This window comes from Callorhinus ursinus, unplaced genomic scaffold, assembly GCF_003265705.2.
Source record: "Callorhinus ursinus isolate GAN/ISIS: 27379988/994484 unplaced genomic scaffold, GSC_fseal_2.0 scaffold32, whole genome shotgun sequence".
Taxonomy (NCBI): Eukaryota; Metazoa; Chordata; class Mammalia; order Carnivora; family Otariidae; genus Callorhinus; species Callorhinus ursinus.
In genome coordinates, this window is record NW_027397094.1 from 10,629,992 (window position 1) to 10,643,584 (window position 13,593).

The 13,593-nt window shown below is 43.0% G+C and overlaps 1 protein-coding gene across 1 annotated transcript in view; it reads right to left on the bottom strand.

Annotated features, from left to right (window-relative positions):
* Nucleotides 1-1,926: 1,926 nt before the first annotated feature.
* Nucleotides 1,927-13,593, bottom strand: part of RYR2 (ryanodine receptor 2) — a 728,853-nt gene continuing 717,186 nt past the window's right edge. The window contains exons 101-105 of the mRNA XM_073878937.1: nucleotides 8,307-8,463; nucleotides 6,790-6,854; nucleotides 5,030-5,130; nucleotides 4,112-4,163; nucleotides 1,927-3,377 (exon numbers count right to left, since the gene is read on the bottom strand). Of these exons, the coding sequence (XP_073735038.1) occupies nucleotides 3,282-3,377; nucleotides 4,112-4,163; nucleotides 5,030-5,130; nucleotides 6,790-6,854; nucleotides 8,307-8,463 (471 nt within the window). The 3' untranslated portion in view covers nucleotides 1,927-3,281. The remainder of the gene's footprint in view (nucleotides 3,378-4,111; nucleotides 4,164-5,029; nucleotides 5,131-6,789; nucleotides 6,855-8,306; nucleotides 8,464-13,593) is intronic.

A 13,593-nucleotide genomic window follows, 5' to 3' on the forward strand; every position in this document is an offset into this window, starting at 1 on the left:
GACTGCTGGACAGAAATGTCACCAGTAAGGGGACAGGGAGGTCTTCTTTAGCACACAGTAGATACTTATAAAATAATTTGGAGAATGTCTAACTGTCCAAAGCTTTCCATGTCAAGTTATACCAGGCTTAGGTAAATGTATTAAATACATTTTTTTTTAAAGTTCTCCTTTACCGTGTCCAGAGTAAATGAAGCACTCACCACACTGACCCAAAGCCCTTTCCAGCAATGGCAGGGGTCGGGGGGAGGTATATTGGTATATTCACCCAGAAAATTAGAGTTTAAGGAATAGGAACACTTACACCAGGTAAAGCAAGACAATGGGGAAAAAAAGGTATCACTTTCATAGATAAGCGTTTACAGTCAGGAAGAAAGTATTTTCATTACAATATAACTTTTAAATGATGTTTTGAGAGGCTAAGAACGGCCTCCTGCACATGAGAACTAATGAGCATCAGTCCAACGACTAAGTACCATTTAGTGCATTTGGAAAACTTCAACTGTGATTCTACATTTGCTTGATGGAGTTAGATCAAGACATGTTTCCGGGGCAGGGGGCAGTGAGAAAAAGAAACAAGAATGGCAGGAGAATGTGAGTGTCCAGATGGAAATATGTAGACATTATAACGTCTGTTGTGAAGGTCTGAATAGTTGTATAATACAAATGCTCTAAAGGGATTACATTTCTGGAGCTTGAGTCAAGCAGTCGTGAGTTTAATCAGAGAAGTGGAGAGCCTCATTGACTTCATGGGACATTTCCTGGGAGAATTAGCAATGCTGAACCAGAAAAGCCCCTTCTTCCCTTGAGGCCTGGAGAAGGGAATGGAGAGGTGACCTCCCCTAAGTGTTGGCCATGAGGAGGCTGGGCAGTGGGTGGCTTTCTAATGTGACTGGCTCTGCTCCCTTACTCTTCCTTCAACGCTGATGCCCAAAGTCTGTGGGTGGGGGGAAAGCTTCCTTTCCAGAATTCAGTCTTTTTCTTGCTTCTCTGTGAGCACTGTCACCTTCCCATGCACTAAAGCCAGGAGCGATCAATTAGAGTCAACAAGTCTGCAAAATCCAGGCCGGGTGACAACTAGGCATTTGTTCATTCACCTCTCAACCTGTGCTGTTGTTTCATATCAAACCTGCCTTTGTCTGATAAATAGAAGACCTGAATCTATCAGCAGATTTTATGTCCTGGAGAAATAGTATTCCTGTTTTCTGTGTGCTTCCTCTGCGGTGTTTCCTGGCAAAGGGGAACATGCTTTTATGTTTTATGGAGCCGATCTGATTTATTTTATTCAGACTCCTGGGAAGCTTAGAGTACGTCCCCTGGGCAGGCTTGGGAGTTCCCGTGGTGTGGCCAAATTGATTCCCCCTTCCTTCTCCCAAACAAAAATGATACCAAAAGACAAATGCGAAATCTAGGTACCACGGCCCTGGTGGTGTGTCAGTAAGGTGACAAATGACAGGTGATACCCAGCACAGTGCTTGGCACACAGTGAGTGTTCAATTAGTGTTTTGAGTATTTAATACACCCATTCCTAGTGTACCAGTTCTTTCATACGAAGGCAGAAAATGAACCCCTGCTATTACAGGGAAACATTTGCCCCGAGCAAGGAAGAACCTTATAGAGTGAGAGCTGTATAAAAGTTGAATGATTTGGGAGACAGTGATTTTTCTGTCATAGGTGGTTTTAAGGAACTTGGGACGGCCGGCCGCAAGTCAGGGAAATGACAGGGAGGGGGTAGGGCATTCAAACTGCCTGCTGACTCTGGCTCTGTAATCCTAAAGGCGGGAACTTGCTTAGCCACAGGGAAATCTCAGCTGTTAAAGGCTGTATGGCAGGGTTTGCATTGCCCTGGACCCCCCCTCACGTTATTAAAAGCTCAAGATTTTATAAAGCCTCCCCACTATAAGTGAAACGGGGAAAGAAGAGAGTGAGAACGTTAGTGAAACAGTTTAATCAGAGCAGTTTTACAATTCTAAAATTAACAAGCAGACTCGTAATAAAAGAGCTCCAATGTTTGCAAAATGATCTTGCTTCCATTCTGAATCTGTCTTTTTATTTGTAAAGATAAAGCATTACATCTAAAAGGACTCAAAATGGAGTGATAATTAATCTCTTTTTTTTTTTTTTGATGCAACTGATGAAATCCCTGAATGGATATTGCTTCAGCTTTGATATTAAAAAAATGGCCTGACAAGAAGTCCTTAATCAGCAACTGATCACAGGTGGCCAAAAGAAAGAGAAAAAAACCCAAAACTACTGTCAGGTTTATAATGTATCACATTGTTGGTGGATGACACTGGCTCCGAACGTACAATTAAGCCCACGACACTTTATTACTATGAATATAATTATCATGAATGTTCTCTCACGTTGATCAGCTTGCTTCTGGAGGTTTTCTTTGTTCTTTTAAACTTGCATAATAAACATGCAATGAATTATTTCTTTTGAAAGTATATTTTTTTTGCAGTCTTTTTGTTTTCATACAAAGATTTCATAAAGTTGCGTTGTTGCATCAGAGCATTACCAAAATAAGAGCAGGAGCACATGGGGAGGGTAAATGTGAATTTAGCGAATGAGAAGAGCCTCCTCTCATCCTGAGACAGGCCACCCATCTTTTTTTTTTAAAGGTGTGCACAAACTGCTTTTCTTACCCTCCCCCACCAGAGAAAAGAATAAAGGAAAAAAAAACCCCACAAAATCAATCTAAGGACAAAAAAAAAAAAAATCGACATAAAGAAAATAAAGATGTTTTTTTCATGCACATATCTTCTGCATAGCTCAACCCACATATAGTAAGGCACTATTTCCCTTCGTAACTGGTGTCCACTGCAATCTCTTAAGTGCTACAGTGCTCTGTGACCATAAGAAAGTTCCTTTCAGGATGGTGAAATAAAGAGGCCGGGGATGAGTGTGGCTGTCACACTTTTCTGTGACTGTCCCATAGCTCAAGGGGACTTCCCAGGAGTCTTGGAAGGAAATCGATCTGTTGGCATTACGTTTGAGAGTGTCCAAAACGGTGTTCTTTCCAGAGTTCCTAGTTTGTCTGTGTATGAGTTTAGGTTATTCTTCAGTCTTCATTCTCAAAGAAAATACACAAGGTGGGGGGGGGGGGAAGCACAGTCAGGTCTTCAGAAACAGAGTTCACTGCTCCCAGAAAGCATAGAATGCTGGCAATTCACAAATTCAGCAAGTTGTTTCCAAGAGAGCAGAGAGAGAGCAAGGGACAGACTGAGACAGAAAGAGTGAATGTGTATGTTTTGGTTTTCAGAGGTGATCTGAGTCTGAGTCTAATTTAGCTGGTCCTCATACTGTTTCCGGAAACAGTCCCCTGCTGGGAAAAATTCCCAGCACCTTTCTTGATACATCTTCCAAACATAAGATTCCTGGAAAAGTAAAGGAAATGTATTAACATCAGGTCTTTCCCCAGAGTCTGTGCATTACCACAAAACAGAAGACAAAGAAACACAAATTTGTTGCACGTCTATGTCAGACATCTAGGTAACTGTGTAATTATACATAATTTACATGATTGGAGAAGCCCATATTCATTTAGAGAGCTCCTAACCATACCAGACCTCACTTAATGCTATTAATAATCAACCTTCATCTGGACCATAATATAATAATGATTAAAAAACCTATTTGTGGTATATGATTTTAAGAGTTCTTCTACAGATATTCCTATTAATTGTATCCTTCAAATTCAAGCTGTTAACAACTGGAGGCGGATATCTGCAGAGGCAGAATTTCAAATACTTAAGGAGAACCTTAGACATTTCATACACAATTATTTTTAACTGACCCGAATACTGTGGGTTGAAGTTCATCTGAAATCATCTGCTATCTGATTAAGCAATCAAGGACATTATACTTAGCAAAACCCAAACTCAGCATGTTCAGCTAATACAAGCTTAAAGTTTTTATGTGAACTTACAGTTTTACTTTTTCTACAAAGGGGATCTTTGCACACTCGTCCAGGATAACAGGAATTTAAGATACTATGACTAATATCTGAAAGCAATTCCAACTCTTCATGTTTCATGCACACGTATTCCCACCGTGTATGGATTCTCTATCACTTCTTTCAGAAGATGGTGTATGGTCACTGTTTACCTACCTGTCCTGTGTGCTCTGTTTCATCTTTGTTTATGAGATACATCAGAAAAAACCTACAGATACAGAGAGACTAATCAGAGATGGATGGAATGGAAATGTCAGCATACACAGATACTTCTGATCCGGCTACATGGTAACTCTTCAGACTGTCGGCAGGGCAAAGAAATGGATCAAAATGGCAAGGCAAAAAAAAAAAAAAAAATGCCATGGGAAACAAAAACTTAACCTTTTTTAAAGGTAGTTTTTTATTCACTCATGGGCTAGGAATCACAATCCCCACTTAGAAAACCAGGGATCAAAAATTTTAAATAACTTGCCAAATGCCCCACAGCTGTGAATTCCAAAGCCCACTTTTTTTCTTTTGCTACAAAGCTACTCTGCATCTCTTCTGTTTGATATTAAAATTGCATTAGAAACTAAGAACTACATTTTACCTAACTGCAGTTTGCGCTAGTCATCAGCCATAGCCACATTTCTATGTGTTTAAAAAAAAAAAATGGAACTTTTAACCATGTTAAAATCTAAAGAGATAATAGTGCCTTCAAGAGATCTGTAGGTCCTCAGAAAAGAAAAATGGAGATTCGCAGATCTCTAGGAAGCAGTTGGAGTCTTCCTACTCGAAACGGGAAACGTGGCCAGGGCTCTGTGAGAGGCTGAGCGTGTATTCCATTTATTCTTTTCCATCTTTCCATTTCATGTTCTAGAAGGTATCATTCACACGAAGGGCTGCAAGTTCTTTATGTGAACCTCCTCTTGAGGACAAGAGAACCACTAGCTGGGGGTCCCTCTCTCAAAGCCTGAGCTCAAGCCTATGAAGAAAAGGAAGCTGCTGCATCTCTCTCCTGTTTCTCAAGCTTGCTGAGAAGGGGGCATTGGTGAGGCAGGGAGGGGCCTAAGAGTCTGAGACAGGCACACTCACAGGTAATTGGCCAGGTTGTGTTCCTGTAAAGTGTGGGTTTCAAAGCCATGTGGCACCGTGTCGAAGTAGTCGTTGCCTATCCCACAGATGAAGCATTTGGTCTAGAAGACAAAGGGAAATACTAAAATGTCCGATTTCAGAAAGCAAAACAGAGGAACGCACAACTCACCACTTAGGAGCAGCTGGTTGGTTTACTCAGTATTGTAGATGGTCATGAGGGAAGGCTGTGCCCAGCACGTGAATATTAATGTAACTGTTGCCTCAACTGTATCTTACTGGAGGCTTAAAAGCATAGAGCATAATGAGGGCCATAAAGCGCTGTCTTTTCCTTATTTTCTCCAGCCTAAGTGAGAATGCCCAGACTTAGCGATCACTCTAGTTCACGACGTTGACTGAGTTATATCGGCAAGACTCTGTATCCTCGACTGAGACCACAAACTTGGCACCTACCTGAACAAAGTCTGATGACCCAGGGGAGAAAGGTACAGATGACTCCCATTTGGGGAGGGCCAAATCAAATACCAAGCTGTGGGGTATTCAGTCCATGCCTGAGAGGGTCTGCTGTGTGCCAGGCACCGTGCTAGATACAGAATTAACCAATGAACAGGTACTGGGGTGACTTTCTACTCTAGGGATGAGGTGCTGCTCCTTCTGCACCCTGCCTGTTCTCACCATATCTCTTAGAGCAGCACCTCCTCAGGTCTGCCATCCACAGGACTGGCACACAAGACCCAGAGAAGCAGGCTTTTTTATTATTAGAATTTCATAGGTATCAGCTAGAGTGATTTTAATCATTGTGGCCCTCGTGTGGCTCCAGATGCTCATCTTCCTTGCAAATTAGAAACTGTTTAATACCATTGAAGACATGTTTACGATGCCTTAGATTCTAGGGCCTCGACTCGAGATGATTAAAATAATTTATTAAATTCTCTCTGCCTTATTGATCAACAACTGTGGACAGCAATAGGTCTTTATAGCACTCGATGTCTTAACTAAACAGGCTCACACGCAACAGTTCACTATTGAACCTGCCCCTCCTCTGTGTTACCTCTTGTAGTTACTCTGGGTGTAACTGAGCCACCATCCGTCTGGTAGCACATGGTGGAAATCTGAGCATCCTCCCTGCTTGCTCCAAACCCTTCATCCTCTGCATCTGGCCACTTCTCACCCACTTCTCACGCCAACCCCAAAGTACTGCTTGAATCCATCTGGTCCCTACATCTTCGGTGGATTTCTTCAGCAGGAGCCTCATAATCTCCTGCCGAAAAAATGCTCACAGCCCGCTTCCCTGCCCCTGATCTCGCCAGTTGCTAATGTACTCCCCGTGTTTTAAACCATAGTTCTCTTTGTAAAATGTAAACCCCCATCACCGTGCTTAAAACCCATTTCTGGTTTTCCACAGCCTCTAAGTTACACCATAAAGTTCTCCTTTGAGTTATTAGAAAGGGCTCAACATACTGCTTTGCAGTTGTCTGTTTACTTATTTGTCAATGAATCCATCATCTTGAATGGGTGGTTCTCCCACTCCTTGAGGGGTGGATGGTGCCATATTAGTGTGCATGCACCCGGAGCCCGCCACTGTTCCCACCTAGCACACTGGTCAGGGGAATGTATTGCCCAGATCCGAAACAGGCCAAGGTAGTCACATGGTGCTTATGTCCTCCCCCTACTTTCTCCCGTATTCATGATTCTTGGATAAAGACAGTAGGGGAAACAAGTGCCCACAGCAACAAAGCTGAGCCAGACACGGAAAGACTCACCTCCATGTCTTCTTTGACTTGCTCCTGTTGGTCTCTTAGTTCTCCAAAAGCATCAATAATTAAACCTAGTGTTCAATAAAAACACACTCTAATCTTTATCAACCAGAGAAGAATTATTAAATTCACAGCCCCTTGGCTAATCCTTCCAAGGAAAGGGAAAATGGACAGCCACCGGGAAATGCTCAGAATGTGGTACAGGTTGTGAGCACACACCCGGCAGTCTCTCTTTGGGGGCAGGAAGGGGTTTCACAATGAAGGGATAGAGCAGGAAAAACCCTTCATTACCTTAGCACATACAGAGGGTATGTTTCTCGCTACTTCACCCTGAGAAAGAGCAATTGTGATTTCTGGTTGGAAAGCGCAGAGAACTCCATTAATGAGATTTTCAAGTACCAATTTGGAAATCAAACATTACCATATTAACTGAGGAACATGCCTCAAATCATTCTTTTCACAAGTTCCTGGCAAATAAACTCGCCATCACATTATTAACTGTGTCAGCCAGGAACTAACCGCCCTGTGCTGTTTTCCCTCAGACCCTTTTCCTTCTCTGACTCACTGACTGCCCCTCTTCCAAGGGATTTACGAGTTTGCTCTCTTATAAAACACATCACTGTTACACGCAATAAAGACATAAAGGATGGATTATGAGTCCTTTAAACTTGTTCATGTGCTTTACTGGAAGAAAACAAAAGTCCTGTTTTGTGCCCGTAGAACCCAGAGGATTATATCACGTTCATAGACATTTAATTCAAGCCAGGATCAATGGATGAAGATAAAGATAACAAGATTGATTTTTCTGAGGGAGGAAAACACGACATTCCAAGTGTCCTTGGAGTAAAGGGAAGAACTGGTGGGTCAATACGGTACTCTGGTTTTAAGTGAGGGCTCTGAGTTTGGGATTCCAGCCCTGACACTTCTTAACTGTGCACTTTGGCCAAGCTACTTAGACGTATTATGGTTCAGTTTCTTCAGATGTAAATAATACCACCATTCTCACAGGATGCATGAGGGTAAAATGAAAACATGTCTAGGCACATAGTAGATATCCAAGGACGATCGCCTTAAAATTATTTAGGAGGCCCTAATTGTGCATTAGGTACTGCCTGGGTACTCATATATATCACTTCTTCAAAAGAAAAAAAAAACTTTTCAATAATACTATGGCTGAGAGATTTATATAATTTCAATTTGAAAGACCCAAGGGAGTTACATGGCTCACCCACCCAACATTTTAAGTCAGTCAGTGGCAGGGCAGAGAGTCAAACTGAGGGAAGTGCTCCTTCTATCAGGTTATGGGAAAAGAGTCCCATATCCATCCTCCGCATGGTCCCATGGAGTCCCATGCTGCTTCGATCTTCCCTCTACAGATTTTGAATGAAGAAATCCTGAAAAGAACAGTTCTATTTGGCTTTTCCAGAAAGCACTTGACATCCTTACCCTACCTTACTGTTAGCTTAAACAACAGGTGGCTTACATTCTAGATCCTCTTGCACTTCAGTGAAGACAATGCTTACCTTGTATTATGGCCAAGAGAATGACAATCACGAAGAAGAAGAAGGTGATGTCAAAGATGATTCGATAGATTTCATATTCATCGCCTGCTGGGTCTTCGATTTCATCACCAATACCCCCTCCAGCACGTACCCCAACATACATGTGGAACATATAGCACTGGGAAGGAGAGAAATGGTCACTTCTTGGAGGAACACTGCCTGTTTTCACATCCAACAAAGCTAAGATTCTCCCTCTAGTTCCTAGTCCTCACTCTGGAAACGATGGGAATCTTTGCATTCTAGCTTGCCTCTTTTTGTTTCAGTATCTGTGATTGTGATGCCAGCACTTGGCCTTTACACTCTGCGGCTGTTTAAACAAAACTCTGCACTGCACACTCTGCTTAGCACCTTCTGTCACACTTGGCGGAGAATGAAAAATACCTCACTAGAATCTGGCATAAGGTAATCCTGTTAAGATCACACTGAAGTCCACAAGACTATGCTTAATCACCCTATTCGTGTTTTTAGCATAACAGACATAGGAAAGAGGAAGTAAGAGCCCAATGTATAATAAGATGGACTCTCAGAAATTAAGCTAGGAAAAAACAGACCTGATAACCCTCGCCGGCCCCTCATCTGTCACGTATGGAATGTGATGCTGAAATTTTTCTACTCGAACATGAAGAATAACAAAGACAGGGGAAAGGCAGGGAGGAAATAATAGCTCATTGCTTAAAGTGTGAAACATTAAAGCAAGCAATAGTAAGTACAGCTCCAAGTGCCCACTGCAGAAAAGGGAGGGGTTTCTCAGCATCAGCACCGTTGACATTCTGAGCCAGACCATTCTTTGTGTGGGGTCTGTCCTGTGCATTGTAGGGTATTTTAGAAGGGTCCCTGGCCTCCACCCACTTAATGCCAATCGCACCCATCCCGAGGATAACCAAAAATGTTTGTAGACATTGCCAAGTGTCCCCTGGGAGGCAAAATCACAACAGTTGAGAGCCAGTGGCTGAAAGCATCCATGATTTATCTTTATGCAGGATAAGCTCATACTCTCCATGTTGGCGCCTCAGATTTAGTGACACTTCACCCCTCTCCGATGATCAGTCATGGCTCCCAAACACCACCCTCCATCCTAGCCACGCCCCTCAGATAAACTATCCCGGGTTCTAGGTCTTGGTTTCCACATTCTCATCTTGAAAAATAATTTCAGGGTGCCTGGGTGGCTCAGTTGGTTAAGCGACTGCCTTCGGCTCAGGTCATGATCCTGGAGTCCCAGGATCGAGTCCCACATCGGGCTCCCTGCTCAGCAGGGAGTCTGCTTCTCCCTCTGACCCTCTTCCCTCTCATGCTCTCTCTCTCATTCTCTCTCTCTCTCTCAAATAAATAAAATCTTAAAAAAAAAAAAGAAAAATAATTTCACTTTTTTATCCCATTCCTTTCCCCTTCGACCCTCAGTTAATCCTTCCTCCATGAGACCGTCTTAAACTGTTCCCGACACCCTGATCTACCCAACTGATGTCACCCACCAGTACAAGGCACATTTACCCACTGTCTGCCATGATGAAGGGGACAAAGGCCTTGCTTGACACAGTTCTTCTCTTAGGGAGACATCACAATCCCCTCGTTTTCTTCTGCATTTCTGGCCATTCCTTCTCAGCCTCATTGGCCACTTCCTCCTCATCTCCCTATCTTTTCATGAACCAATGCCCTAGCACTGGGTTCTCTGACCTTTCTTCTGTTAGGACACTCCCTAAGGGAATGTGCCAGGTTCCTACTTAAGTTCTCATCTCTGTGCTAATTACTCTGTGCTAATTAAAAACATTTCTGTTTATGCCATGGGGTCTCCTTCCTGAATTCCACACCTGTATCTCCAATTTACCTATTTTTGATGCTTTATGATCCCTCTCACTCCGCTAGGATTGGCTTCATTACAAGAACTATTTTGGTTACTGCTCTCTTATCAGTGCCTAAAAGAATGTCCAGCACGTGATAGGAACTTATAAATCACTTGTGGGATGAACGAGGAGTGAAAGGTCATGACTGATCAGTGTTCTCATGGAGACTTCACCGCCTTGACCTATGAACCTCAAATTCTCAGATCACCTTAAAAAGCACAAAGAGCAGGCATAGGACCAGCAGCAAGGGGACACCAAAATGCTTATAGTTCAATAGCTAATAGTGATAGATACAGATAAAAAGTTTCTTGGGTCAGAGGCCGGGAATTTAATGAACAGAATTAAAAAAAAAAAAAAGACTGGATCACTCAGAAAGGAAGTTTGTCAGCCTGACACACAATGAACAGTATCACAAGGCAGCTCTGCACTCCATCCCACCCCCCCACCCCCCCCACCCCATCTCAAGAACTGTTCTGGAGCTCAGGTACGGGGTCCTTCTTGCAGAGAGGCCCGGAAAGTCATTCTTTAGAGCCCAATGAGACCAATGTTGCCTAAACCAAACTCTGCATCTGGATCTCCTAGAGGCATAAATGCTGGGGATTCCTGGTACCTCCTACTGAACCAAACTCTGGAAGTAAAATTTTGAAGACAGTCATTTAAAAAAATATCCCTCCAGACACTGCATTAATTTCCAATAACTGTGTGTCTAAAACAGTACTTGAAACCCAGAACAGTGGATCTGCAGAAAGAGGAAATTTTATTTTCACTGTATACTCTTGCATACGGTTAGGATTATTTTTACCGTAAGCATTTATTTTTATTAAGAAAAAGCTTGGGTTGTATGTTTTTCTCCAAATCTGTCTTCTTATGTGCTTAGTCGTGGCCATGGGAAATAGATAATTAATGCAGCTGCCTACTCTTTACTTAGTGAACTCACATAGGCCACCCATTCCTGGCTTCCCCATACTTAGCTTTGTTTGTACTCCCCTCTCTGGGCTGGGGACTCAGTGTGGACACCCTGCCTGGCTCTGGCCTGACACTTCTCCATATCCAATTCTGGCCCTCTGGCCCCCACACTCATACTATACCCATATTGGGCCAACAGTGTATCACTGCCACTCCCCATCCAGGTTCTGGAATGTCCTACCTCTCCAAGTCCTGCTTCTTTGACATGTAGGGGATGAAGATCATCTAGCTCCTTTTTGCTAAATCTTGCTAACCAAGACTTTGGATTATAATTTGGCTTCCAACATGGAGTTTGTGTTTACTTGTTGGCACAAACTCTTAACGAGTAGGATGTTGGTATTCTGACTCATCCACCTGACTCTTAGGAGCCTGGTTAATATGAGTCTGTCCTCAAGAGAATGATTCATTTTTATTTTCTAGACACGCACAGCTGGAGGCAAGACCATGGAATGAGGCTAAATTACCAAAGTAAATGTCTACTATTTACTATTCTCACATTTTCAGATTTCAGTCATCTAGCCTCTCCCAGCAATATCCCGGTCTCTCTGCTCACCTTCGTGCTGTGACAACTCTGACTGATGCCCAAAAACGGACACCACCATATTTCAGTAACAGACTTATGGCCATGCTGAAAAGATAGGTAGTCTTACGGATTTGATTATTTAGGCTTCATAAGATACATTTTAAAAGAATAAAATGCATGGTTCTCCTGTGGGATTTTGATACTGATTTTACCAACCTTAACCTTCACAACCTGGTGAAATAGTAGGTAGATGGCTGCTACAGTGGAATATGAGATAGTGTGGTAAACGCCTGTGAACCTGGGGCCGTCAGGCTTTTAGTTGTCAGGTTATCATTCTGCTCCTGAAAACGGAAAACCTCTCGTTCAGCTTCCTTTTCATAAAATCAGCTCAAACCTGAATGTCAGAGCTGGAGAATGGAAAGAGTAATTCCAGGAGACAAACAGATGTACTTTGAGTCACGAGGAAGGAAGGTGCCTGGCACTACAAACGACTAGAAATAGTTGTCACTTCTCAAGATTTACTATTCTATGGCTTCTGCCCCAGTCACCCATCTCAATGGATTCATTCCAGGGTTAAGCACTGTTTGCAACAGCTTTAGGAAACACGGAGGAGGAGCAGTTGCCGATGGATTGGTGAAGATCCTTACAAGATCTCTATCCTGACCAAAAAAAGGGAGGCGGGGGGAGAAAGAGAGATCGAGACAGAGACACATTACTTGTTGTGAGAGTAAAATAAGTGATTCAGAATTGGGGCGCCCGTGTGGCGCAGTTGGTTAAGTGTCCGACTCTTGATTTTGGCTCAGGTCGTGATCTCAGGGTCCTGGGATTGAGCCCTACCTAGGGCTCCCCACTCACGGGGGGCTTTGTCTCCCTCCCCTGGCTCCTCTTGCTCGCTGGGATGCTCTCATTCTCTAAAATCAGTCAATCAATCAATCAAAAAAAAAAAAAAAAAGCAATCACCTAAGCTGGTTATTTCCCCAGGAGTGACTAGTTGTCTCAACCACCTGGAAAGTTTGGAAAGGCTTTTTTGTTTTGTTTTGTTTTTTTCCCAAAAATACACAGGTCTTGACACCTTCCCTGCAGTTTCTGATTCAGGGGATCTGGGGGTGGCCTCACTGACCTGTGGATTCATAAAGAGCTGCCCTGAATCCTCTGTGCATTGGAGGTTGAGAACCACCCCTTTTGAGATGAACGTCTTTATTTATGCCAACTCAGTCTCCCTGGCTATCTAGCTACAATCATCTTTCTGCCCAGGACTTTGGAACTTTGGATCATTTTTCACTTTCTCCTCCTATCTTCTTGGAGAGGAGGTTCAAATTCTCTCAGGATACTGATGGCTTAATTAGATTGTCAGGCTCAAAACACCATGATCCTAAATAAATAAGTAAGTAGAGAAAGAGAAAGAAGGAGAAGAAAAAGAAAAGAGGAAGGAAGAGGAGGGGAGGGAGGGAGGAGGGAAGGGGAGGGAGGAAGCCAGCCAAGTCTGAAGCATCACCTAGTCTGAAAAACTGCAGCTACAGCGCCACCTTCTGTTAGGTATGAAACACTGGCAGGTGAACCAAGACCCTGTGAAAACCTAAAATGTTCCTACAATACCCTAGGAAACAACCAGAAATAACAAAGGCAGTGGAAGCTCAGCATGATGCCCAGAAAATAGGGCATGAGTGAAGAAAACCTATCTCAAGCAAACAATACCAGGCTTCCCCCTGTGAAGACTAAATGCTAGAGATGATAGAAGGATTCTCTTGTGAGAAACACATGAAAGAAATCAAACCTGACCACCTCCTACTCCAGCCTTCTGTCTTGCTGGCTGCTTGGTTGTGCTAAGCCATAACTTCTGATGAGCACTACCATAAGTGATCAGTTGCATTTTACATGTTGTTGGCTTGTTCAAACCTCCCTGCAGGAGTATCAGCAAGAG